General features: G+C 47.9%; 2 protein-coding genes across 5 annotated transcripts in view; both read right to left on the bottom strand.

The window, feature by feature from the left end:
• EXOSC6 (exosome component 6) overlaps nt 1–381 on the bottom strand; it is a 1,404-nt gene extending 1,023 nt beyond the window's left edge. Inside the window, exon 1 of the mRNA XM_024735672.1 lies at nt 1–381. This exon is cut by the window's left edge and continues 1,023 nt beyond it. Coding sequence (XP_024591440.1) covers nt 1–319 — 319 coding nt within the window. The 5' untranslated portion in view covers nt 320–381.
• Nucleotides 382–1,541: 1,160 nt separating this feature from the next.
• AARS1 (alanyl-tRNA synthetase 1) overlaps nt 1,542–26,921 on the bottom strand; it is a 25,678-nt gene continuing 298 nt past the window's right edge. The window contains exons 1-21 of one of the 4 annotated variants that reach the window (XM_024735546.1): nt 22,593–22,678; nt 18,799–18,963; nt 15,789–15,977; nt 15,325–15,470; nt 13,498–13,689; nt 12,844–12,988; nt 12,267–12,412; nt 11,510–11,618; nt 11,205–11,355; nt 10,369–10,493; nt 9,789–9,933; nt 8,771–8,949; nt 7,967–8,080; nt 6,682–6,888; nt 5,993–6,177; nt 4,652–4,760; nt 3,869–3,982; nt 3,198–3,317; nt 2,988–3,074; nt 2,468–2,581; nt 1,542–2,056 (exon numbers count right to left, since the gene is read on the bottom strand). In XM_024735546.1, coding sequence (XP_024591314.1) covers nt 1,871–2,056; nt 2,468–2,581; nt 2,988–3,074; nt 3,198–3,317; nt 3,869–3,982; nt 4,652–4,760; nt 5,993–6,177; nt 6,682–6,888; nt 7,967–8,080; nt 8,771–8,949; nt 9,789–9,933; nt 10,369–10,493; nt 11,205–11,355; nt 11,510–11,618; nt 12,267–12,412; nt 12,844–12,988; nt 13,498–13,689; nt 15,325–15,470; nt 15,789–15,977; nt 18,799–18,942 — 2,907 coding nt within the window. In that variant the 5' untranslated portion in view covers nt 18,943–18,963; nt 22,593–22,678 and the 3' untranslated portion in view covers nt 1,542–1,870. The other 3 variants (XM_024735547.1, XM_024735549.1, XM_024735548.1) reach the window with 3 other exon arrangements.

The raw sequence follows: 26,921 nt of genomic DNA, 5'->3' as shown, positions 1-26,921 counted from the left end.
CCGAGAAGGGCGCGCGGCGGAAGTCGCAGAGCAGGCGGCCCCGCAGCGCGGCCGGGGTCTCGCCGCCCGCTCCGGCCGGGCCGCCACCGCGCTCACCGCCCTCTACCTGGCGTGGGCCGGACACTGCGCACAGCACCTTGGTGCCTCCCGCCTCCAGGTAGGCCGAGCCCTTGGCCTGGCTCAACAGCCCGGCGCGCGCGTACACAGGCCGGAGCCGCGTCGGGTCGCGAGCGGCCGGCACCTCGTCCTCGTCGGTCGCGTACAACTGCGGCGGCTGCGACTCCTCCGGCCCGCGGATGCGGCGGTTGTCCCCAGGCATGGCTGCATCTGGCGCACGAGTCCCCTTCACCCGTCGGCCAGGCCTCGCGCGCCGGCTCTTCCGCCCGCTCAAAGCCGCGAGCTCGCGCTAGGGCTGTCGGGATAGCGGCAGGCCGTCCCGCACCGCCCCCTGCCGCCCCGGAGGGAGAACGGCGAGCGCTGCAGAGTCCTGGGGCCGCCGCAAGGACGCCCAAGGCTCGGTGGATGGGTGGACGGATGTACCGGGCAGGCCTGCAGAAGTGGGACCTAGGCCGGCTCGGCTGACCTCTAGCCTTTGCGCTCAGGGCGTAGGGCTTCTTCCTTTCACTTGTGAAGCTGTAATTATTTTAATTTTGCACTTACGTGTGTGACTGTTTTATCCATGTTCCCCACTGCCTTGCCCAAGAGGGCAGTGACCTTCTGTCTTGGTCACTCCTGTACTGTTAGTGCCCTGGCTGGCATAAACGCTTGTCGAGTGAATGAATGGAACTATGTCTCTCCTGCTCCGGATTGTGTGGGCTCTTTGTATCCCTAACACTCCTCACCTGGCATGCACATATTGCAGCCAAGGGCCTCAGCCCTGTCTGCTTTTCATACTCCTCACCCCCAGGCCGTGACTGCTAGCCTCTGCTTCTTCTCTCAGCATAGACCTGCTTTTCCTCCTCCCTCAAAGTCAGCAGGCCTGAGAATGACCCAGGGCCCCAGAGCCAGCCTGCTGTACTCAGGGGACATGAAATCAGCCAGAGCGGGCACAACCAAGTACTGTACACTACTGTTACCAAACCCAACTGTCTTCACACTTGGGTGAATGGATGCAGAACCATGTCAGAGTCTCCACCCTCACCGTCCAAGTGAGGTCCTGGAACCAGGAATGACGTGGCAGTCAAAGGAGTGGGGGGAGGCAACTGATGTGCCCTAAACACCTCCTATACCAAAGAATGCCTCTGACCTCACACCCAACCTGCACATCAAGTGAGGAAAAGGGATATGGGCCTAAGAAATGAAGATATTCTCCTACAAGGGGCTCTATTCTGTGGGCCACCTCCACAGATGTCGAGGAAAATCCAGCAGCCATTATTCCCGAACTTCAGGGGTCTGGGGCTAGACTCGGCAAGGACTGCGACCAGAAGCCAGCTGGAGCCACAGCATTTATTCTACAGACACCCAGGGAGCCACGGGCTGTCACACTGGGGGCACCCGTGGGGTGGGGGAGAGAGGGGAGAAGGAGATAAGAAATCACACGACATTATCGAGTATTGCACATGGTCCTTTTATTCTCTGCAGCAAAAACAATTCCTCCCTGCAGGCCCAGAGCCTTGGGTCTGCAGAGAACTCTACAGACACAATCCTGGGGTAGTGGCGCTGATGTGCTCAGGGCAGAAGCGTAATGTGGGAATTGAGTCACAGGCTGGCTCCCAGGCTAAGTTCCAGTTACTGCTGGGTTAGGAGGACAGATGTGGCTGTTTAAAGGTCCCAAGATTAGAATGTCCTTGTGGGGGATGGAGCGCTCCTGGCTGGACGGATCCATCTGGGTGCGGGGGAGATGCCTCCTCGTGGAAGCCTCCCTTCCCCCTCAGTTCTTCACATCTCCCAGATGGAGCTGGGCAAAGGTGGCGGCCAGCTGCAGCGCCTCCTGCAGGCAGCCCACGTTCTTGCCTGTGGCCTGAGCGGACACATCTTTGCCACCACCTTTGCCATCCATCAGACCTGACACCTGTTGCACCCACTCACTGGCTTTCAGGCCCCGGTTGGCTGCATTCTAGAAGACAGGAAGGAGAAGTGGGGGTCAGGACAGAGGACAGGATTGAGGGAGACAAGGAGAGGGGTGGGATGGAAAAAGGACGGGGGAGCCTGACACTCAATCCTGCCCTGGGTGATGCATGCTGCCAGAGCTAAGAGAGATCCTATAGTGGGTACGACAGCCAGGGCAAGGCATACCAAGTAGCAAAGCCATCACGGTTAAACATATCCACCAGGGAGGGGAGAGCCTGAGGGGAAGGGGCGCTGGGGAGGTGACAAACAGTTGAGCAGGAAAATGGCCACTTCTAACAGGGGTTGCACAAACACACATGGGTCTTGGCAAACAGGTGTAAGAAGAACCAAGCTCCCTGAGAAAAGCTATGGCCACTGGCACAAAGCTGCTGTGAGCAAGACTGCAGGGCACTCTGACCTGGGGGACTTGACACAAGCATGTGATCTTGCCAGCCTCATTATCCACTGTGAAGAGCATGGCAGACGTCTCAGGGGAATGAGTCTTGAAGAGCTTCAAGGCTTCGTTCAGGGCCTGTGGGGAGAATCTGGCTTCAGGCCATGGCCCTGGGGAAGGGGGCCACGCTCTCCACAAGTGCAGCGGGTCTGCAGAGCTCAGTTCTCAGAGAGCTCCCACCCCCTACCCCCTTCTAAGAGCAGGTGCTGGTCCCGGGAGCCTGGATGGAGGACTAAGCACAGGGCCTCGCCCACGCTCTGGCTTGGAGCTTCGCCTTCCACCTCGAGGAGCCACAGCTCTTCAGCCACCAGCTCTCTTCATGGCTCAGCCCAACCTCAGTCCCAGAGAGTGGGCCGTCAGGCAACTACTCTGCTCAGAGCCACAAGGCTCCCACTTCAGCCACCAGAAGGCTGAGACCCCGAGAGGAGGAGACAAGCAGCAGACAGGCACAGGGTGGTGCCATGGAGCCCCAACCCTGGCTTGCCTTGGCCGAGGCGCCGCTCTCCATCTCCAGGATGACAAGGGGCTGGTTGGGGCTGCTGTCAATGAGCTGCTTTGTCTTCTCCAGCACCTGCAAGGAAGGGAGTCCAGAGGAGAGGCCTCAGGTCAAAGGCTCAGACTCTGAAACCCAGAGAGCAGTCTGCACAGCCTTTGCTGGGTAAATCCTCCCGGCTCCTGCACTGCCAGGACTCACCCGCTTCTGGACATCTGCTTTGTTAGCCCGGTCTAGGTCATCCATGATTTTCTTCAGGGATTTGAGATTCTCCCGGAATTCATCCTTCTGCCACTGAGGGATGACTGCGGTGGCCAGAGCCTGGAACCAGAACAGGAACTCCACTGGGAGCTGGGCCACGAGGAGCAAGGATGTGAGCCCACCCCACCCTTCTGGCTTCTGACACCAAGAGTCCCCCAACCAGTGTCCAGAAGGAGAGAGAACACAAGAACAAAAAGAATCCACTGGCCTTGAGACGAGTCACTTTATGAGCAACTGCATGAGTTGTAAGGAGCAGGGCTGGAGAGAAAGGGGCAGAATAAAGAGAGCTGGGACCCCATTAGACCTGGTCCCCCCACTGCAGTGAACACAGCCCGTGATGGGCTAATGGGAAGCCACCGAATGTTAACAAACACCAGGAGACCCGGAGACAGTGGGCTCCCACAGTGCCTCTCCCACCCCCCTCAACACCGGTGCCCACTAGTGCTCAGGAAGGGGCTGCCCTGCCATCGGCAACGGGGGCAGCAGCCGGTTCCAGGGGTCCGGAGGCCAGGATCCGGGAAGCCCCCTTAGCAAGGTTCCTGGACATCCGAAGTCAGTCCAAAGGCCCACTGCACCGAGAACCAGGACCTGAGGAGGGAGGCCGCCCCTACCTCACCGAGGTCCGCGATCTCCCTTTGCACGTCCTTATTTGGAGCAGTCTGGGCCTTCACTTTGGCCTCCGCGACACAGAGAGATTTCTTCAAGCTCTCCGCTTTCCTGAGCGCCTGGGAGGAGACAATCAGAGTTTTAACTGTGGGTCAGGCAACTTTCAGCTTCACGACTCTGTGAACGGTGGCAGACACCGATGGCAGGCTATGGAACAACCCACCCTCAGAACACCAGAACTTTCTCTTCCTTCAGGAGCAAGTGTTTGCAGCCTTATGCCCCAGAAAGGAGCACCCTCCTCACACACCTGGCCAGCGGAACTCAGGTTCAGGGGGTGACAGAGAACTCATGAGCCAGGAGCCCTTCCCACCTATGAAATCATCACTCCTCAAGCCTCGGCACACATCAGGCGTGAGCTACAGTCCCCACCCCCAGAGCAACTGTCCCCGTACTCCATGCATCTCAAACTGGGTACATACCCCAAGGGAGATGTGGCTAAGTGCTGGGGGCACAGAAGCCACAGCAAAACTATGGCCTACCCTCCTAGACACAGACATCTTATGGCAGAATCTACCTGTATTTTAAAAGATTAAATGTAAGATAGCTAGAACGTTTCGTGCGGTGCTGGCTTTCTTCCGCTAGGCGGGGTAATGGGAGGACACTCTGGAGGGAGTGCTGTACCTCCGATTCTGACCGCAGCGGCCACGTGACCATCGGCACTGTGGATCCACAGACTGGGCCCTGCTTGCCTTGTTCAAGTAAGCCACAAACCAGCCTGACCTGCTCACCTTCTGGGCTTCGGCACCTGTGACAGCAACAATCCTCCGGATGCCCTTGGCAATAGCTTCTTCACTCACAATCACAAAAGCTCCCGCATGACTCGAATTCTGCAGATGCCTGAATGGCAGAAGGCAAAGTTCATGGTCTTCACAGCACCCAGGAGCCCTTGGCTGGCAGGCAGGAGCCCTAAGTGGTAGTCGCTCCCAGGGAAGCTCCCTCAAGGGGATGATGAGCAAAGGCCCTTTGTGTTTATTTCAGAACGCAGCTGTGGCCTGGAAGGGGCAGGCAGTCAGGGAAGGCCTGGCTGGGCCGACACTGAGCGACGCGCCACGTTCCTGTGCCTCAGCTTCCTCATGCGTGAAATGTGGGTAGTTGTCCCTCACCATACTGCTGCCGTCTGTCCCTGCTCAACAAGCCTGAGAGTATCGGTGGATTCCCTCTCAAATCTTACCACAGCACCTCAGACAACCCCAGGGGCTCAGAGAACCTCAAACGCTCATTTACTCTCAGCCACTCCGCAAAGATGATGTAAAGTCTCCGAAAGCTGTTTCCAGTGCTCTAGAGAGTGTCATGGAGAGAGGTATTAAAGCAGATGTGGGACTCATTTGAAGGCCCAATTCTACTGGACAGAGGGAGGCCTGGAAAGTGATCTCCCAGATCCCTACCCCATCCTCCATGCACCCACCTGCTCTCTGCCTGCCTGAGGCTCACAGGAGGCCCTGGATGGGCTCTATCATGGCCTTAAGAATGTTTTTTTCCCCCTGATTTCTTGGCAGGCAGGAACTTCCCAGGCCACCAGACGGTCCCAGAAAGACCCCAAGGGCTATGGAGGACTCCAAGTTGGCAGAAACATGTGGCTGCCCACAGCCAAACTGAGCCGGGTCTACCGTGGGGCCTGACTCAGGGGCTCTGAGACGATGAGGTTAATTCCACAGATGCTGCTCAAGCCTGCAAAGGGAACTATGTGAGGCCCTGGGAATGAAAAGGGGCTAGGACCAGGTCAGAACCTCCAGGGCCCTGCGGAATGATGAATTCCCAGGCCTTCTGTCATCATCCATCCAGGGAACGCGAGCAAGCAGCTGTAAGTGTTAGGATGACATTTTTCACCTTCCCTCCTTGGAAGAACGTTTCATCACACACCCAGTAAATGTCAACGTCAGACACGGAGGGGTCTGATGGGAGCACGCAGATGCTCACTCCTGGGAATGCTGTTTGGCAACTGCATTTCTGAGGACTCTGTTTCATCCTTAGACAAGTGAGAGCTGGTCTAGCCTATTACCCACACCTTCCGAGGGTAACACAAATTAACGAAAAGCAGGTCCACCCACTGCTCCCCCTGAGGTACTCACGTTCCCCCACAGAACTCAACAGAAGTGAGCGAGCCAGCAGGACCGGAGGGGTCATCCAACAGCTCAGACACCGGGACCCCAATAGAGACGACTCGCACAGGGTCCGGATAGGTCTCATCAAACACAGCCCGCAGGCCCTGGATGGCTTTAGCTGCTGCCAGAGGACAATCCTGGGTGTAGACGGGCTGCCACGGAAAGAAGATAGGAAAAAAAGCTGGGAAAAGATTCTCTGAAGGTGCAGTAGGAAGCAGCAGGGAGAGTGCAGTCTTGCAGGCAGGGCTCTGGGTTTCTGATCTCAGTTCTGCCCATCACGTGCCCTGAGCCTCCCAAAATAAAGCCCCATGTGTAAAGTCAAGGGGCGCAAAATAGGAATTTCCAACTACTTTGTTAAACTGTGAACCAAATCTTAAATGGATGTGCTATATGTAAAACAGATTTAACTAAAAGAGCTCTGGTTGTCCTAAAGAAGGGGCGGACCAAAGACCTCCCTGAGGTCCCCCACTGAACACCAGCACTGCCCCCTACCCAGCACAGTTAAGAATCACTGCTTTGAACACATGTGTTCACTGGACAGACTATGGCTCGACAGAGTGACAGCATCTGGGCGGGGGCCGCTCCATACATAGAAAGCGATGGTACAGGAAGGAGTGGAGTTCATGACCCAAGAGCTCGCATGTAACGCAACCTACCTTGGCTGCTTCAATCATCTCGTTTGCAATCTCCTCGGCCTTCTTGATCTGTTGGGTGGACATGGCTCCCTTGGCGGTGAAGTCAAACCGAAGGCGGTCAGGAGCAACCAGGGAGCCTCTCTGGTCAGCCTCCCCAAGCACGGAACGCAGGGCGAAGTTCAGGATGTGGGTGGCTGTGTGGTTGCTCATGACAGGCCTCCGTCGGGGCTATAAAGGGCAGAGCAGGCTGGTGGAGTGGTCTGCAGCGGACTGCTGCTCGGCCCCCCAGCACCTGCTCTCCTCTTCTTCCCAAGTACTAGAGTTTTTAGCTGGACCCATGGCTGCCCAGAATAAAGCCTACAGCTTCCCATGCCGCTAACTGTGGCCATGTAACTAAATTCTGGTCAGTGAGCTGTGAGCAGAAGTGATGTGTACCCTTAAAGGAACACACCCTCCCCTTCCTCTTTCTAGAACAGGAGTTGGCAAGTTATGGCCTGTGGGCCGAACCCATCCTGCAATCCATTTTTATATCTAGGTTTATTGGAACATAGCCACACCTGTGTGTTTACGTATTGCCTACGGTGCTTTTGTGCCACAACCGCAGAGTCGAGTAGCTGTGATGGAGACAGTATGGTTCAGAAAACCAAAAATATTTACTATCTGGCACTTCACAAAAAAAGTCCACCAACGCCTGGCCTAGAAAATGGATCTCATAGCTACCTTCTTGGACCATGAAAACAAGGGCAACACCCCAGGAATGATGGTGGAACAAAAGCAAGGAAGAGCAAGGCCCTGTGACTTTGTGGGGAGGGCCTCTGCATCAGCTCAGACTTTCAGGTGACAAAAACACTTCCGTCTTGCTTTATGCTACTATTATTTTGGAGCTCTGGCACGTGCAGCAGAACCTATTTCCTAGCACAGGATCCTTGGCTCCTGAAGAAGTATTTGACGTTAAGCTGGAGAAAGGCAATCCGTGAAAATGAAGCTACAGGATCTCAACTGAAATCACTGTGGTCTAACTTGGGAACAGATTTAACTCTCAGTGACATCCCTCAAAATTTACTTCTGCACCTTACACGCAATCATCTACTTATAATTTCACTTAGGAGGGACAGTAATGATGGACCAATTTAAAGCCAGAGGAGGAGATGAATTCCTTTCACAACCTGCATCAAATCACTATGACGTACACTTTAAAACAACTCTTGTAATTCTACATGCCAGGTATGCCTCGATAAAGCTGACATTTTTTTTAAAAGGGGAAGGAAAGATGATTACTAACCAGCCTAAAGCAACTCAAACTCACCTCATCAATAAACAGCCGGACCTGATCCCCCACTTTCAGGCTGCCATAGATTGTTCCTACGTGCAGGACGTACCCTCCTCGGACCTGAGCGTTCTTCACCGTAAACTCAGTTTTCTAAGAGGAGTCAAGGAGGAGACCAATACATAAATAAATCCAAATACATATGTGTGTGTATATATATAAATGGACATAAATATGAATTCTCCCTTTATGTACTATACACACATACCATTAATACCATTATATATACACACATACATATATATATGGATCACTATATAAATATTTATCATTACAAACACACAACACTTTAAATATGTAATACATGTGTATATATACATAGAGACAGACACACACACACACACACACACTCTCCATTAAGGAGCATCTTAGAGAATTAAAGCCAGTGTAAGGAAGCTCAAGCCCGAGACTAGGTAACTCATCCAAGACCACAGAGACAGCAGTGGCAGAGCTACAGGCCACATCTTCTACAAGGATGTCTGCCCTCCAGACAGCTATCTCTCCTTATTTACAAGGAAAGCCTGGAGGAACCAGGGATCAACCTAAGCAGCCTGGCTGCAAGGATCCTGCTACAAGGGGACCTAACGGTGATGAAAGCAACACAGTACAAGAAGCAGCTCCCTCGGCTTCAGAAACACTGACCACAGAACACGACCCAAAGATCGGTGGTGTCTGCGCCTCAGGGCTGGGAGCACCAAGAAGCCAGAGCAGCTGCCCGGCGCCCAGGCCCGGCCCTTTGCTGGGCCCCCGCTCCCCACTGATGAAGAAGAACTGTTGGCTCACGTCTTCGCTGCTGTCATCGACCTTCACCAGGTAGCCTTCGTCGTAGATCTGCCCTCCTTGCTCGGCATAGAAACAGGTCTTGTCCAGCACCACTCCACACTCCTGGCCCGTGGACACTTCCTCCACAAACATCTTGTCCCTGCGCAGAGCCATCACTGTAGCCACCGCACTCTCAAACACTGCATACAAGGGGAAAACACGGTTGATGACTTCATTCACACATTCTTAGCTGGCTTTTATCGGATTCTATTTCTCAAACTCTCCTTAGGTCCTAATTGTCTAATTTCATGTTGGAAGAAGCCTATTAGACTCCACAAAAGGGCTTAACATGCTGGTTTTCTACTGGAGAATATAATACTCAGTAGGGGTGACCAACTGTCCCGGTTTGCTTGGGACCAGGGGATTTCCCAAGGTGTGAGGAAAACACTGGGACAATTTCAGTGTCAACACTGGGACAATTCTGGAAAAATGGGACAGATGGTCACCCTAACTGTGAGCTACTGAACAGAAACCTGATGAATTTGATTAGTAGGTATTTAAGAGTAGTAATAAATTCCCTACTCCAAGGTCAATTCATAAGGAATGTATTCCTTTTGTGGGCTTCCTTACATAGATTTAGGTATCTCTGCTGGAGCAAAAAAAAACCAAAAACATGTAGCACCAGTATATTTCTTTTGAGTTGTCTTAACTTTAGAATGCTACTATCCCGATGCAAAATTCAACAGCCACAGTGAATTTTATAAATCAATGTCATTTTCCTTATTTCCTGCAAGATGTTGCAATTAGGGAAAACTGGGTATAAGCACAAGGAATCTCCTGGTAAATTCCTTTTACAACTTCCTGTGAATCTATAATTATTCCAAAATAAACAGAAAGTCAATCACCAAGGGTCTCTCTGAGTATAAAATTACACAGCATGACTACACAGCACTGCAGGCAAGGCTACCATGGATATCCTGGGTTCCTAATCTTGAGACTCATTGCCTGAAAACCACCCCAGATGAGCACACTAACATACCGTAGCTCCCACTGGAGTCCGAATGGTAATTATACTTTGGGGAATCATCTGTTGCCTCCAGACCCTTTTCCCGGAGCTCTTCAATAGCATAAATGTCCAGCATAATGAGGTCTTCCCCACCAGCTCCCTTGCCCTGTGATTTTAGCTGCCGGTAAGAGAAATAAGCATGTTACCTTAATATCAAAGAAAAAGAAATCTGAAGGACTTGAAATTGCTAAACTATGCCCAATGTAAAGCTCTAGAACAGAGTTTTTTGATCTCAGCACTACTGACATTTGGGGCCAGGTAACTCTTGTTCTGGGAGGCTGTCCCCTGAAGGAGGTTGAGCAGCATTCCTGGCCTCTATCCACCACAGGCCAGTAGCATCCATCCCCAGTTGTGAAAACCAAAAACTACCTTCATATGCTACTGCCAAATATCCCCTGGGGAAAGGGGGGCAAACTGACCCCACTTGAGACTCACTGGTCTTGGGAAAAACAGAATTTCAAAGACTTTAATGGAAGGAAACTCTTTCTTGCCTTGCAGCCAAGTCCTGCCTTGATTGGGGCTGAGTTTCTTGCTCACTCCCCAAATGCTTTACCTGAGCCAGCTTCCTCTCCTCTTCAAAGCCATCCATATCTACCACCAGGCCCTTCTCTTCAGCAATCAGTCCAGTAAGATCCACTGGAAACCCATAGGTGTCATAGAGGAGCCAAGCAGTGTCCCCTACACAGCACAAAGGAATCACATAAGAATGACAGGGATGGCCCCCCTTCCTTTCCATCCCAACCCCTTCCCAGGAGGGCACTGGCAGTGACAGGAGGGATTAAAGAGCCAGGCAAGTTAGTAATGGTTCTGTGTATTTGCCAGAAAATCCATCAAATCTTTTGCAGTCAACCTGGGGGAAGCACAAGAGGTCCCTGGAAAAGTTCTGTTTCTTAATCTGAACACAAGTGTGTTCAGTTTGTGGAAATTCATCAGATTTTCACCTTGCACATTATATTATACTTCCATAAAAAGTAAAAACGTCTGGAATTAATTTTCCTGTCCGGTAAAAAATTAAAGTTGTAAAACACTATATACTACTCGTTCCCATTTTTTGTTTGCACACGCACACACACCCCTATATACGTTTGTATGCAAATACAGAAAAGTCCTGAATAGTTATACAACAAACTCCAAAGAGCTGTGACTTCTGAGAAATGAGTTTGGGAAAGAGGATTTTCACTTTTTACTTCTGTACTGTTTGACGACTTTGCCACAATAATGTTACTTCTATAATCTTACTATAAACCCCATTTTACACCAAAAGTGGTCTAACCAAGCTATGCTCAGCCTTTGGAGACACAGGAGTCCACTGTCAGTTTGTGAGAAAGGGCTTGCCTCTTCCAGAAAGATGAACCAGCCTATTGAAGAAAGGAACAAACCGGTCCTTACCGGGAATGGTTTTGCTGTCTCCCAGGCTCTGAATTTTCCTGTCCAGGATGCGACGCCCTCTGCTGAGCGTCTTGAGAAATTGCACTTCTTCTTCATTAATGATGTCCTTCACCATATCTGGGTCCTTCTTTAGCTCAGGAAATGCATCTCCCTGGTAAACGGGAGACACAGATATGAGCCCAATGAAGGCAGGGACTATACTATGACTCCTCTAAAAATTCTCATTAACAGTGTGATATCTCCCCCTCTACACCTTTTAAGGTATGTGCTTTAGTACAGAAGAGGTGAACAGAAAATAGACCTACCAGGGACTGCACAACAACATCTGCTAATGTAGCAAAGAAACCCCTGCTGGCGTTGAGTTTCTCATGGGAGTATCGAACAGCCCGGCGGAGAATCCGTCTCAACACATACCTATAAGAGGCAGAACCCAGTTTCCTGCTAGACAACATTCCCAGCCAAGCGTTTGGTAGTGGGTCCTTTGGAATTCTACCCAAGCAACATGACCAATTTTTTGTCTTTCTCTTTCAGATTCTTTCTTTTATCCTAAGCCTGCTTTTTCTTTTCTTTTCTTTTTTTTTTTTTCATTTCCCCAAAGTCATTAACATTAATTCCAGCATAAAACTCAGTAATATATCCACAAAGATGCATCAAGGATAACCTGGGGTAACCTTGGTTTATTTTCCAAGCTTGTTCTGCTGAACCAGAGATGAAGGCAAGAAGTACAGACCAGACGGTCAACTTGATGCCCACAATCCAATTCCGGGTCCTGGCTGTCAGTAATGAAGTTGCCTGGGGTTCATCAGTATCTCCCCTGCCCCTGCCAGTATCTTATCAGACAACCCTAAATACAATCCTTATCATCTTGTACTTGGCAGCAGAAATTTAATATAGTGAACTCTTCAAAGTGAGCTGAGACTCCCTTTATCCCTAAAAAATATAAAAGGATCTCTCCAACTACCTAGAAGACAAACAATAATGAAGTACGGTGTTAAGTTCCACAGAGAGCCATAAAACTCAACAGCGTCAGTCCTAACCCTGCCCCACGTGTAACACACTTACCCCCGCCCCGTGTTGTCAGGTCGGCCACCATCAGCCAGGGCCACGGTGATGGTCCGAGCGTGGTCGGCCAGCACCCGGTAGGCCATGTCGATCCCATCAGCATCATCAGCACCAACCTTCCCAGTGTATGGCCGAGCACCTGTGCCCTACAGATAAAAACCAGGAAGCAGCTCGTCAGGAAGCAGCCCTTCTAGTGTTACCTTCCCAGTGTACGGCCGAGCACCTGTGCCCTACAGATAAAAACCAGGAGGCAGCTCATCAGGAAGCAGCCCTTCTAGTGTTGCCTCACCCTAGGAGGTTCAGAGAGGACTGACGGGGCATAAATCGAAAGGATGACCTCTTGCCAGATCCTATAACCCCAAAAAAGGTAACAGGAGCAAGAGTGAAGAGCCTCCAGCTAGGCCCCTGCACACAATAAAATACAGTGCCTTGTGCTTAGACCCCTGTGTTATTAACAGTGAAGTTGGTAGATGGTCACAGGTACCCTCACCCGGCAAAGCATATGATTGTTTTATCTTTGACAGTACTAAGGGTCCAGCCTGGAAACCTCCACAGAAATCTGCAATAGGACCAGTACCTTCTGAATGGCTTCAAAGTAGGGGACAAAAAGGTCAGTGTCATAGTTGGACATTTTATTCTGCAGCACAGACACTAGTCGCTCCAGGCCCATCCCTGTGTCAATGCTTTTCTTGGGAAGAGGCTTCAGAATGCCATCGGTTTCCCTGCAAGATCCACAGAAAGAAGAGGATGAAACACGGACTCAGGCTGCCACCTCTCCCTGCTGGGCAGAACTCACTTTGCAGTTTGCAGGCTGTGACTATTCGCCATTTGCCTCTGCCTGTTTTGGTGGGAGGTGGGGAGTGAAGGGAGAATGCGAAGAAATACTCTGGGGTTCATTAAAGAGTGAGGCAAGCTTCAAGGAAATGAGCTTTAAAACAGCCGTTCAAATTACAGCAAAAATGACATTATAGGAATAGCCCTTAAGCAGGTAGTATGTGGAATAAAACTAGTTTATAAAAGAATAGGCCCAGCCCTGTCCCAGAGATCAGAGGGAAAACCTGAGAAATAAAATTGAACAAATGTCCACAAGATCCCATGATGCCTTTAGCACTGCTCCACTGGCCCCAAAGACAAGGATGAGAAGACAGCCATGCGCTGAGTTCCTCTCACTCTATGCAGCTTGAGGAAAGGTGCTGCTCTTAGCAGGAACAGATCAGGACCCCAAGACCACCTGTTATACTGGATGAACACGAGGTTCCAGATCTCCAGCACATTGGGGTCATCCTGGTTGACGAGGTGTGCCGCATCCCGACCACCAATCCGGTCATAGTGGATCTCACTGCAGGGACCACAAGGGCCCGTGTCACCCATCTCCCAGAAGTTATCCTTCATGTTGCCTGGGAGGATTTTGCTGTCATCCAGCCTGCAGAGAGCGGGAAGATAAGCCCATCTATAGCTAGTGACAGGATTCTGCACAGACTTGCATCCACCAAAAAAGGAGATCCTTATGCATTTTCTAGAAAGAAGGCTCACTCTTTGGCAATTACTATAGCTGAGTCTGCATTCAAATCCTGATAAAGAAGCAGAACGTGATTCTTTTCAAGAGTGACTACAAGAGAATACAAAATGCACATGTGCTGTGATCATAAATAAATAAAAACATGCAAAGATATAGATAAAGCCTAGACAGGAACACATAAAAATGAAAACGTTTATACTGAATATGACCAGAATTTACCTATCTGTCTGTCTGTCTGTCTATCTATCTATCTATCGGCTGCCCGGCTTGTGGGATCTTAGTTCCCTGATCAGGGATGGAACCCGTGTCCCATGCAGTGGAAGACAGCCAGGAATTCCCGACCAGAATTTAAACAAATTTCTTTGCATGTTTCTTTGCAAATGTTCCTTCATTTTTATAAATGAAAACAATTATATTATGACAGCATAAGTGTTGAAAAAAAGCAGCTGATCATTTAAAGTCACCTCTCTATGCCCCAATTTAGTCATCTGTCTTTTACCTTAAAATGATACTAAAAAGAATTGAAGGTTAAAACATTTCCAAAATATTGACTCTGCTGAGAGTTGCTAGGTAACAGAGCACTCAAAAAAGATTATGCTTGCTTGAAAACAAAGTACAGATATATACAAGCCAAGTAAAACAGGATTCAAAAAGTCAAGATTAGTATTTTAAGTTTCACATGTGTTACTACTCAAAACATCCAAGTACATTTAGACGATAGAGTCTAACCAAAGAGGGATTTCAGACCAAGTACAAGGGGAAGCTGGATTGAAATAATACACCCTGAGTAAAAGTAATTTAAAAAAAAATTAAAAATAAAGAAGTAGCAGTGCTTAAGTATATAAAAAGCTACACACTAAACGACAAGAGAGTTTAAGTAAAAAGAATAGGAAAATGAGACAAGGACATCATGGGCATTCTTGTTATCTACAGGGGAACATCACTCCACAATCAGATTCCTCTTGATACGGAGCTTCATAAATTCTATTATGTTCTAAGCCCAGAACACATATTGCTCATCTATCATGTTACCTTTTATGCTATGTGATTTTATATTGGAATTATATTACATTAAAAAAAAACAACCCACGGGGCCTCCCTGGTGGTGCAGTGGTTGAGAGTCCGCCTGCCGATGCAGGGGACACGGGTTCGTGCCCCGGTCCGGGAAGATCCCACATGCCACGGAGTGGCTGGGCCCCTGAGCCATGGCCGCTGAACCTGCGTGTCCAGAGCCTGTGCTCCTCAACGGGAGAGGCCACAACGGTGAGAGGTCCGTGTACCGCAAAACAAACAAACAAACAAAAAAACCACGAGACTCTTTACGTTGGCTTTCAACGACAGAATGATCAAGTAAACCTACTAAGAAGCAAAGGATGCACCAAAGGATAATTACTCCCAGCCACCTCCACCTCCACATACACACCCCAAAATAGGAAATGGCAATGCACCCCAAGTCCTAAGACCCCACTCTGGCACTGAGTGTAGGAACCATTTTATTCCTCCGTACTCATACTCTCCACACGTGAGCTACATTCTTACCCCAAGTTGTGCCAGATCTGTTTGCACTCCAGGTCTGGTTCTAAGCCGGCTGCTTCATCCCCCCCAAAGTAAGTAACGTAGAGTCTTTCAACTGGAATGCCAAACTCTTGGGTGAGAAGTTCTAGAGCCATCTTACATGCCAATTCCTACAAAACGATCAAAAAGATGTAGAATATGACCAAACCAGAATCTATTTAATACAAGTAGGAGAGGTCCAATAGAGTATCTTCACCATAAACAGTCAAATTTATACAAGAAATCCACATGTAAACTGAAATCACAAAATTACAGGTACTGCTTCCAAGAAGTCTTAGAATTGATAAATGTCCTTCACTTCTGAATCTCCTAGATGATATTTTGTATCATGAAACCATCCAAGTTAGAACCCATTTCCCTCAGTAGAAATGACTGTTTTGCTCAAAATTCCTTTGATCTTTGCTCAGAGATCTCCTCTTTGAACTTACCTTGAAGTAATCTCCAAAAGACCAGGAGCCCAACATCTCAAAGAAGGTGTGATGATAGACATCCTTGCCCACATCGTCCAGGTCATTGTGTTTGCCCCCAGCCCGGATGCATTTCTGGGTATTGGCAGCTCTGCTCAGCTTTGCCATAGGGTGAGATGGGTCAACAGTATTCAGAAAGATGGGTTTGAACTAAAAAAGAAAGGGAACATTTCAACTTTTAAAGAGCTGCAGATATATCAGGTGGTTACAGGCTGGCAGGAAGAGAACACACATAGACTATTCATTTCCGGATTTGATTAGCCTGCAATACAGACACTTATCAGAGGCAGGTGGCCCTGTGGGCTGCAGCAGAGGCAGCCTGTCTTGGAGCAGCTCCTCCCTGGTCCTAGTTCTCCAACGGTCTCCACCACTGCCAGTAACACCAACTGCACAAAGGAAAGCCCTGCCAGATCTGGCGTAACAGTCAAGGTTGATGCAGTGAAACCTGTGTTTCCTCTCAAGTCTCTGCAGTTAGGGCTTATACCATCTTTCTGGAAGAACATATTCTAAAACCAATGTGCTGGCTTGGTAGTAAAGGTGATAAGGAAGAAAAAATTTTGAGACCTGTTCAGGGAGTAAAATTAGCACCACTTGGTCACACTAAGTCACACTAGCTCCATAATCACACATGGCTGGTGTGTGATTAGATACAGAATTACCATCATTGCAGAAAGCACATTGCACAGTCCTGCGCTAGACCGTAAACTCCTTAAAAGCAGAAACTATCTTACTTAGCTATTATCTAGCACCTAGAAAAGTACCTGAAAATAGATGCTCAATAAATACTAATTCAAAATGTAAAAACAAACAAAGCAAAACAAACAAAAAAAACCACAAGGTATTTCTGATTAAGAGGCATACAGCACATAAGCAAATGACTGCCTGGGTTCAAATCCATGCTCCAGCATTTACCAGCTTTGTGAGCTTGGGCAGTTTACTTGAGCCTTCAGTGCCTCAGTAGGATGGCACAGAATGAGGATTAAATGAGTTAATATACATAAGACACAGAGCAATGCCTGGCGTATAGGAGGTGCTACATGCAGGCTACTAGTTACTGTTATTCAGAGAATGTTTATAAACCTTGGACTCCATGGTCCTTCTGCCAAGTACGTTCAGTTCATGTGGGAGAAGACAAAGCCTAGGTATGGCTGAGTAGAATAAAACTGTTCCAGTATTCCAGAAAACGCACCACCTTGAAAGAGTCCACCTAAAATTAGTGCCCTCAATTCCAGGTGTATGCATGGGACTCACACAACTGAAAACACTTTTGTAATTTCATGGTTCATGTAATACAGGTGGAAAATGTTCCCAGTGCCTCTAGTTTTCCATGCCAGAGAAGAGACCTGAGAGAACAGAAAATGTCAACTTATCCCACAATGAGGGGCATCCTAAGGGCTGGTGGGTCCACTGGGCTAAGCAGTCACCCAGAGAACCTCCAAAGGAAAGTCCTGAGGGCCCCATCTAACCTGAATCCACTTCCAGCCAATTAAATAGTTTTCAATGTCACAGGTATAGTGAAAAACTCCTTTATAAACTTGTGATGCTCTCATTACTTCACAAGAAAATGCTTGTCTCCAAAAATAAAACTTTTAAATATCTTTTATAGTTCAATTGCCCCAAACACAAATCCTACTAATAAAGTTTCGTCAGCAGTAGATCCGAATTGGCATTCGTGGCAGTAGCTTCAAGAAAGAAGTTTAAAAAAAGAAAAAAAGTCAATAAGACTGTGCATGGGACTTCCCTGGTGGCACAGTGGTTGAGAATCCGCCTGCCAATGCAGGGGACACAGGTTCGAGCCCTGGTGCAGGAAGATCCCACGTGCTGCAGAGCAACTAAGTCCATGTGCCACAACTACTGAGCCTGCGCTCTAGAGCCCGTGAGCCACAACTACTGAAGCCCACGTGCCACAACTACTGAAGTCACACGCCTAGAGCCCGTGCTCCGCAACAAGAGAAGCCACCGCAATGAGAAGCCCGTGCTCGCCACAACTAGAGAAAGCCCGTGTGCAGCAACGAAGACCCAACGCAGCCAAAAATAAATACATTAATTAATTAATTAAAGAAAAAAATAAGACTGTGCATGGCCTAGAATGGGAATGAAAGCAAAGCCTTTAAAGAATCCTGAAGAGGGGCTTCCCTGGTGGCGCTGTGGTTAAGAATCCGCCTGCCAATGCAGGGGACACAGGTTCGAACCCTGGTCTGGGAAGATCCCACATGCCGCGGAGCAACTAAGCCTGTGAGCCACAACTACTGAGCCTGTGCGTCTGGAGCCTGTGCTCCGCAACAAGAGAGGCTGCGATAGTGAGAGGCCCGCGCACCGCGATGAAGAGTGGTCCCCGCTTGCCACAACTAGAGAAAGCCCTCGCACAGAAACGAAGACCCAACACAGCCAAAAATAAATAAATTAATTAAAAAATAATAAAATAAAAGCTCCTTTAAAAAAAAAAGAATCCTGAAGAACTGACATTTTATAAAGAAAAAAACAAGGACAATGAAAAGATGAAGGACAACCACAACAGCTGAGTTAACAAGTCTCTTCAGGGCTCAGCAAGATTAACCCAGCCTCTGATTTTAATAAAGCACAGCTATTTCCATAGGAGAAAAAAAAAAAAAGGCAAAACTTTACAGACTAGATGTAGGCTGTATTTTTCTTGAGAGGCATACAAGTTTAATCCATGAGTATCGGGGTCTCTCATCATAATTAAAAATAATGATAGTTAATATTCAAGTACCTACTTCAAATACTGTGCTAAACATTTTAAATGCATTATTTTATTTACTCCTCACTACAACCTAAAGGCAGGCACTATCATTATTCCTCAATTCACAGACAAAGAAACAGAGGTTCAATGACATAAAGTAGATTCTGCAAGATCACACAGGAAGGACAGAACTGGGATTCTGACTGACTCCAGGACGGCTTTGCTGCCTCTGTGGACAAAAAAGCCAAGGGGAAGGGAAAACACCCTTACCTGGTTCATGCCTGCATTGGCAAAGAGCAAAGTGGGATCATCCAAAGGGATGGTGGCAGATGAGTGAACATAGGTGTGTTCATTTCTCTTGAAGAAATCTATAAAACGCTGCCGGATTTCACTTGCTGTTAGGGTTGAGTCCATCTCGAAAATAACCCTACGGAACTAACCAAAGGAAAAATGAAAGAAAATTAGGGGAATTGAAACTAAGATAAGTAAACATTACACAAGACTCCTAGCTTCTCAGGCCATGTCAAAGCAGGAAACGGGTAAGCTGTTTGATCCTAAAACCTCTATGTTGTAATGTCCAAGGCTAAAATCATCATCGAAGCAAAACTTGCTGCAGTAGCAGACAGGAACCCCACATGCTCTTCCTTCCCGGGCCAACCTCAATCTGTTCAATACACCAACACATTAAGCGGAGGAGGTGGTTTCTTCATGCATTCATTCACTGCAAAAATGTACGGAGCATCTGCTGTTCCAAGCCCTAGGTCAGGAATTAAGAAATGGGAATAGGGCTTCCCTGGTGGCGCAGTGGGTGAGAGTCCGCCTGCCAATGCAGGAGACACTGGTTCGAGCCCTGGTCCGGGAGGATCCCCCATGCCGCGGAGCAGCTGAGCCCATGTGCTACAACTACTGAAGTCCGTGCGCCTAGAGCCCGTGCTCTGCAACAAGAGAAGCCACCGCAGTGAGAAGCCAGCACACTGCAACAAAGACACAGCACAGCCAAAAATAAATTAATTAATTAAAAAAGAAAAAAAAAGAAATGGGAATAAAACCTCACAGTTCAGTCTAGCAGAGGAGCCCCCTGGAGATGAGGGAGGCTCAGGAGACCCAGGTTCCAGTCCTAGCTCCAAGTCCTTAAGGGAGTTACTTCACCAAAAAAAGGGGGCCATAATAGATGAACTCTAATGGCCCTTCCAGCTCTGTCTTAACCCACATGCCTAGAACATGCAAAGTTCCACTATCCCCCAAAGCCAGGGCCTCTAGGTTTGGCGTGACCATCTAGGGGAGGCAACAGTGGACCTGGGCATGGGCCCATCTGTACAAGGAACTGCCCTGGAAGTAGCAGGAATGTACCTGCCTCCACTTAGCTCCTCCAGAAACCAACTGCTAAACTGCTGCCTTCCCAGCTATTTGACTGCTAGGGAGTGAGGACATTGCAGCCACACTGAGGAAGTAGAGCTCAAGAGCCAGTGAAAGAGAGAGGGAATCAGAAGAGAGGGAAATTAGGAGTAAAACAGCTTTACAGTTTCAAAGCTCTTTCACATATATTACACGGCTTCTCTGACAGGTAGGTTAGAGAGAAGTGACAGGCCTTGGTAGAGGGTACTAATCACTGGCATGGAGCTGTAGTGCCATGTAGCACTGGGTGTCTAGAAAAATAGGAACCATCTCATTCACAACATTATCTAAAAGTCTCCAGAATTCTAGACCTAGCTCTAACCTTTAAAAAGTCACTTTGAGGACTTCCGTGGCGGCGCAGAGGTTAAGAATCCGCCTGCCAAAGCAGGGGACACGGGTTCGAGCCCTGGTCCGGGAGGATGCCACATGCTGCCGAGCAACTAAGCCCATGTACCACAACTGCTGAGCCTGCGCTCTAGAGCCCACGAGCCACAACTACTGAAGCCTGTGAGCCTAGAGCCCGTGCTCTGCAGCGGGAGGGGCCACCGCGATGAGAGGTCCGCGCACCACAACGGAGAGTAGCGCCCGCTCGCCTCAACTAGAGAGAGCTGGCACGCGGCAATGAAGACTCAACGCAGCCAAAAATAAAAATAAACAAATAAATAAATAAATTTATTTTTAAAAACAGTCACTTTGGGACTTCCCTGGTGGTCCAGTGGTTAAGACTCCGTGCTTCCTATGTGGGGGTCGTGGGTTCGATCCCTGGTTGGGGAACTAAGATCCCACATGCCTCACAGCATGGCCAAAATAAACAATTAAATAAAAAGGCACTTTGTCCTAAATTTGCTTCCTTCTTTGTAAAAAAGTAAGATCTACTCTGCCTACGCCACCTGGGGTGTAAGGCCAAAAGCCATCCTGTATCTGGAAGCAACCTGTAACCTGGAACAAATTGGATACTACTACTTTGCATCACTTAGCTCAAAGTTTTCTTCCTTCCTAGGAGAAAGATACAAAGAAAGATGTACACGAGGAACATGATGAGACTGTGACTCTTAGATTTATGTTTCATCACAATTTCAATTGATTTATTCACAACTCAATCAACTCATTACTCAAACAAAAAGCCCTTTGGGCAAAAAGATGGTGAAACACTGGCAGACAGAGCCAAGGAGCTGACTAAAATCCCCACAGCTGAGGATTTTCTGTTCACGCTAAGGAGTCAAGGCTACGGTTTCTATCTTCCTCGACCCTTCTCATCATGGCTCTCAATGAATATTAATCATGGTGGCAACAATGAACATATGGTGCTAATTCTGACTGAGCAGCAACATCACAGCTGTTTCAGAATGTTCATTGCTCCTCCTCTAAATGTGTTACCTGAGGAAAATAAGCAGTTCCATTCCAAAAGACACATGAATTTTCCATCTTTGTTTATTCATTCAACGTACTGAATACATACTGTATGCTGGGAACCAAGACGAAAGAGAGTCCATGCCCTTAATAGGGAGATAGTCACAGAAATAACTGCAGTATGATGTAAAAGGATCCAATATATTGCTGTTAGGCCCTATGGACGCTGGGACTATTAAAGGCTGTGTCAGCATCACCACTCATTCATTTATTCAATATAAATACACAGGAAGGCTATATTGGATACAGAGGTAGCACAAAGGAGGTCAGATTCCATTTCCCAGCAGGAACTGTAAAGGTCTTAAGTACATTAAATCTCACTGGCCTTTGGGTTTAAGGCTCCAGCCACTGGACCTTTCAACATGCTCTTCACTTGCCAGGTAAGCTGACTACCCTATTCTTTTTGCCTTTTCCTAGTTTATTTCTCATTGTTGGCATCTCAATTTCAAAGAGACTTATTTTAGGGAGCCTTCTCCTTCTTAATCAGATTCTTCCTATTTTAGTCTCATAGCCCCAGGTGTCTCCCGTCATAATTTGCACATGCATTTGACAGCTGGAGGTCCATCTCCCCAACAGGTTGTAAGTTCCAGCCCAGTGAGAATCATGACTGGTGGTTTTTGCTCACCATTACGGGTATGTCCTCAGCATCCAGCACAGTGGTTGCTAAGTATTTCATGGTATAATTAATAACCCTTTAGTAGCGAACTGCGAATGAACTTAAAGCACACTGGAAACGCAGACCCTGAAAAAGTAATAGCTAAACGTGATGGAGCACGGAAATTGCTTCTAGGTAGGCTCGGACTACTATCAGTTATTAACTAATTTTAAGAATTTAGGGAACGGCTCACAGCCTGATTCCACCCGTCTTAACCACTCTACCCGCCCGCAACCCCGCCCGCCCCTAGGGGATTTAACCAGGGAAGATAAAACCTCAGCTTTGGGCGGATGGTCAGCGACAACAGTGATCCTTCCAAGGTCTCGGTCCTCAGCAAGGCCACCCGAGGCCACTCCACCCCCAGCGCTCCATGGGTCTGACAAAAGGCCACTCTCCAGCTGCCGTGTCGCCAAGCGGCTGCCTCAACCCCGGCTGCAGCCCGCGCCCCGTTCCAGAGGACTCACAAGGCCTGGCCCAGGGTCCAAACGCCAAGCACAGCCGCTATCGCGGCGCCGTAGAACTCTCTCAGAGGTCAATCTGCTTCTCCTGAGGGTCGCAGTTCCTAACTCCTCCCTCAAAGCCCAGCGCCCGGAGCCACGGTTACCTGTTCCCGCAGACACGCAGAGGTACCAGCGCCAAACCACTGCCCTTGGCAGCACGCACCGCCCCGTCCAACCAGAGCGAGCGGATGGAAAGTGCCCCACCGCGCCTTACCTTTCCGAGAAATTATTGGTTATCCGACATGCCAGTCAACTGGAGCACGAATCAGCTTATTAGTTGGTTTCTGGGAAGGCGGCTCTAAATCGGCTGATGCAATGGCAGGGAAAGAAGGGACTGGGGCATGTCACGTGACAAATAAGGATGTGGACTTCTGGGGACCGACATTTTAGTATCCATACTCTAAATCCTAGTCGTTGACATGATTAATAAGGGGGAAATGGTGACGTGTGTTTGGTAGAGGTCACAGCTCTTAGTATATAGTTATGTTCGTTTTAGTTGCAGAATGGTATGCAGACCTCAGATTCTGATACGTTGTGCTCATGGATACACTTGTCCTTTAGCCCTTGTTGGATTTGGTGTGGAAAAAATAACATACTCTATGAGAGACAATTAAATTGGCATTTGGTCCTCGATTTGCCTTTGAAAAGTAATAGTTAATGTTTATATGTGAGGCATTATTAAACATTTCCTACATTATTTCGTTTAGTTTTTAAACTGTGTATGAGGCAGGCCAACTGGCATACCTTTTACAGATGAGGTAACTGCCTTGCCTAAGTACACACTGAAAAGTAAGTTAAAGAACCAAGATTCAAACCCGTTTCTGTTCAACTCCAAAGCCCATGACCTAAACCTCTCCACTATTAACCTACATCATCTTGTATATCTAAATACAAGGGTATAAAATTGTGCTACTGGTCATAACTGGGTTAAAGATATGGTTACGGAACACAAGTTCATATGCCCGATGTACAGTGAGGCCAAACAACCCAAAAAGTGGGAATTTGGAGCAGAGAAAGGTTTATTGCAGGGATAAGCAAGGAGAACGGGTGGCTGGTACTCAAAAACCCCAAACTCCCTGATGATTTGGGTGGGGGAGGGTTATGGTAAAATTTAGGGTGAGAGCTGCAGGGTGTGTGACTTTCTTCTGATTGGTTGGTGGTAAGGTAACAGGGTGGTGCTCCAGGAATCTTGCGCTCAGCCTGAAGTTACCATCCTCCACCTGAGTGGGGGGCCTTAGTTCCTGCAGAAGAACTTAAAAGATATTATATGTATATTCCTTGAGGAGGAACCAGGACCCTACCCCAAGGCTGCACTATTGTTTCTTGACTGCTCTTCCCTTGTTTCTGCATTCCCTCTCTTCCCTGATTAGCAACTGTCTGAATCTGCCCTTTGGAACTCTGGTAAGGTCAGGGAGGCTGAATAAAACCTATTTCCTAGAAAGGCTTTTGTGCTCAGGACGGCCCCACAGGGTCCTGCTTGGTTTCAATACTTCAGAAAAATTTTACTCTTTTCATGTAAAAGAGCATGCTACACAAATAGAAGGTCAAGCTCAAAAGCTAGCAAGAACTCACTTAATTTCCCAGTTCACAGCAAAGCATTAATAATCATCATCACACCTAATGTTTGTTGAGCACTTAGTATGCAGCAGACACTGATCCTCACAACAACCTTACAAGTTACTTTTATTACCTGCTATTAACAGCTGAGGAAACTTAGGCACCCAGAGGTTAAGACAGCTAAGATCAAAACCAAGAGAGACAACTGTTCTGATCCAAAATGGCCCAAAATAGATCTTCCCTGGTGGCGCAGTGGTTAAGAATCCGCCTGCCAACGCAGGGGACATGGGTTCGAGTCCTGGTCTGGGAAGATCCCACATGCCGCGGAGCAACTAAGCCCATGCGCCACAACTACTGAGCCTGTGCTCTAGAGCCCGTGAGCCACAACTACTGCCCCCGCGTGCCACAACTACTGAAGCCCACGCGCCTAGCGCCCGTGCTTCGCAACAAGAGAAGCCACCGCAATGAGACGCCTATGCACGACAATGAAGAGTACCCCTCGATCTCTGCAACTAGAGAAAGCCGCGCAGCAACAAAGACCCAATGCAACCAAAAATAAATTAATTAAAAGAAAAAAAGATATTTAACAAAATGGCCCCAAATAGCATATTTAGTCACAACAACCTGAGAAATGGGTCAGACTTTTGTACCCGCACATTTAAAATGGAGAGCCAAAATTGTACAAACTGTACTTTCAAAATAAAGTAATATTGGTTGTAGCCTTAATAACTTAGCTATGTCGCCATAGTTGTTGCTGTTAATATAGCACTTTCACTAACAAAAGAATTGAAGGTAGATTAAAAAATGTTTTTTATTCCCCAGTGATTGGTTCAGTACACATGAAGAGAAACTGTTGAAGCCCAAAAGTCACATTCTTCTAAAAATGAATTTTCTACATGAATTATTCAGATAATTACCCAGTTCTCTATGATACTGTTACCGAGTCCAAGCTCCCTCTGCTTGCCACACAACAGGCCAGTAAATCAGAGACAAAGTGTTGAGGTAAGGAATACAAGTTTATCCAGGAAGCCAGAAGACCGGGAAGATGGCAGACTAAAGTCTCAAAATAACCACTTATTGGGGTGTGGATGCCAGTTTCTTTTATAGTAGAGAGGGGGAGGAGATGAAGAAGTAAAGTAAAAAGACCGGAAAATTTGCAAATATCCCCTGTTATGGCCAACCTCAGGGCTGTGTTAATTTCTTATTTCTTGCAGCCATCCACAGGTGGACAGGGTCGGGATATTTCCCTGAACAAAGGCGCTTTGGTTTAACATTCAGGGGCAGGGTTCCCTGAGGCAGGCCACTATGTATAGACGGTATCCTTTTAGTGAACAAAGCAGCGGAAAGCAAAGGTTAAAGTAAAAGAAACAGATCCAACATGTAGTCAGATTTGGCTCTTCCCTGTTACAATATTTTTCCCTGGCAGATAGTGTCAACTATATAATAGCAGGAAAACTATCTTAATGCAACATGCAAATTGTCTATTTTAGGAAACTACTAACTTATTCTGGGCTAATTGCTTAGGACTGTAGGTAACAGTGAGTGCTATACACATGGCTTGCTCTGCAGTAGAATACTGGTTGAAACTTACCTGGGGGCATGAGGAAGATAGCAGGGGCTCAAGATAGTACAGCTAAAATACTTAGTTTTGGAAGGATGTAGTCTAATTCTTCCATGGCACCTAAGCTACTTTTATCATCTATAAAATGAACTTTGAATGTTCATTTATTTGCTATTAGGTCAAATGGGGGTGACTGAAGAGTTTTCAGACCATGAAGTACCATAGGAGTCACCTAGTGATTTCGGATGCATGCAGCAGTAAGTAGTAGCTTGCAGCAATTAACAGCGAGTGGTAGCTGGAAGCAAGATCTTAGTTCCCGGACCGGGACTCCTAACCACTAGACCACAGGGGCCAGCGGCTAGGGCTTGGATCCCTAGTTCTTGCCTGCCTTGTCAAGAATGAATTCAGGCGAGGAGGCAGAAGGTAAAGAGAAAAGGAAAAAGTTTATTGGAAAAGCAAAGTACATGCAGAAAGACACATGGGCGAACTCAAAGAAAGAGTTGCACCTTTGGGAAATTCTTAAATTCTTTATAAAGGGGCAGTTTTCCGGGTCTTTGTCTTCCTTCCGGCCAATCATCTTGTTTTGTTCTCCCCTGGCTAATTTGTCTCAGGACCCTCCCCTTAGGTGCGGATGCACCTCTCAGTCAAGATGGATCCCCACAGCTGTCTGGGAGAAGCAAGTCACCATGGCCTGGAGTTGTCCCCTGACTTTTGACCCCCAAGGAGCCTTTCTGCCCATGTGTAGTGTCTCCCTGCCCCTTCCAAGGGGAAGCGGAGATCCCTTGGTCCTTTACTGAAACAAGGTTTTGCCCCTCGTTGCTCTTGCCATGACTGTTATCTTAAGGCATCCACAAGAGACAAAGCTTGGCTATTCACCCTGTCCCTGTCATTGCTTCTATTTCAGAGCAAGCAGGAGACTGATTGTAAATGCCTAACCTGCAGCCCACCTATCTCCTGTCTCAGGAAATGCAAACAGGAGGCTAGTTGTAAGTATCCAGCCTGACCCACTTTTTTCTGTCTCATGAAATGTAAACGGGAGGCCAATTGTAAATGTCTAACCTGGGGCCCATCTATCTACTGCCTCACTAGGATCTTAAAATGCAGATCCCAATTTAGTAGGTCTGGAGCGAAGCCTGAGATTCTGAATTTCTAATAAGCTCCCACGTGTTATCTGTGCTATTACTGGGGGATCACACTTGGAGTAGCAGTGGACTAAACTAGAGAATGAGCTTCTTCACCTATTTGTTCAGAGGCAAAGATTAAAAAGTTTGATCTGGGGTTCCCTGGTGGCGCAGTGGTTGAGAGTCCGCCTGCC

The sequence above is a fragment of the Neophocaena asiaeorientalis genome, unplaced genomic scaffold (genome assembly GCF_003031525.2).
Source record: "Neophocaena asiaeorientalis asiaeorientalis breed wild unplaced genomic scaffold, Neophocaena_asiaeorientalis_V1.1 scaffold40, whole genome shotgun sequence".
In the NCBI taxonomy this organism is placed as follows: domain Eukaryota; kingdom Metazoa; phylum Chordata; class Mammalia; order Artiodactyla; family Phocoenidae; genus Neophocaena; species Neophocaena asiaeorientalis.
The sequence above is the reverse complement of the archived record's forward strand: the minus strand, read 5'-3'. Positions and strand labels throughout refer to the sequence as shown.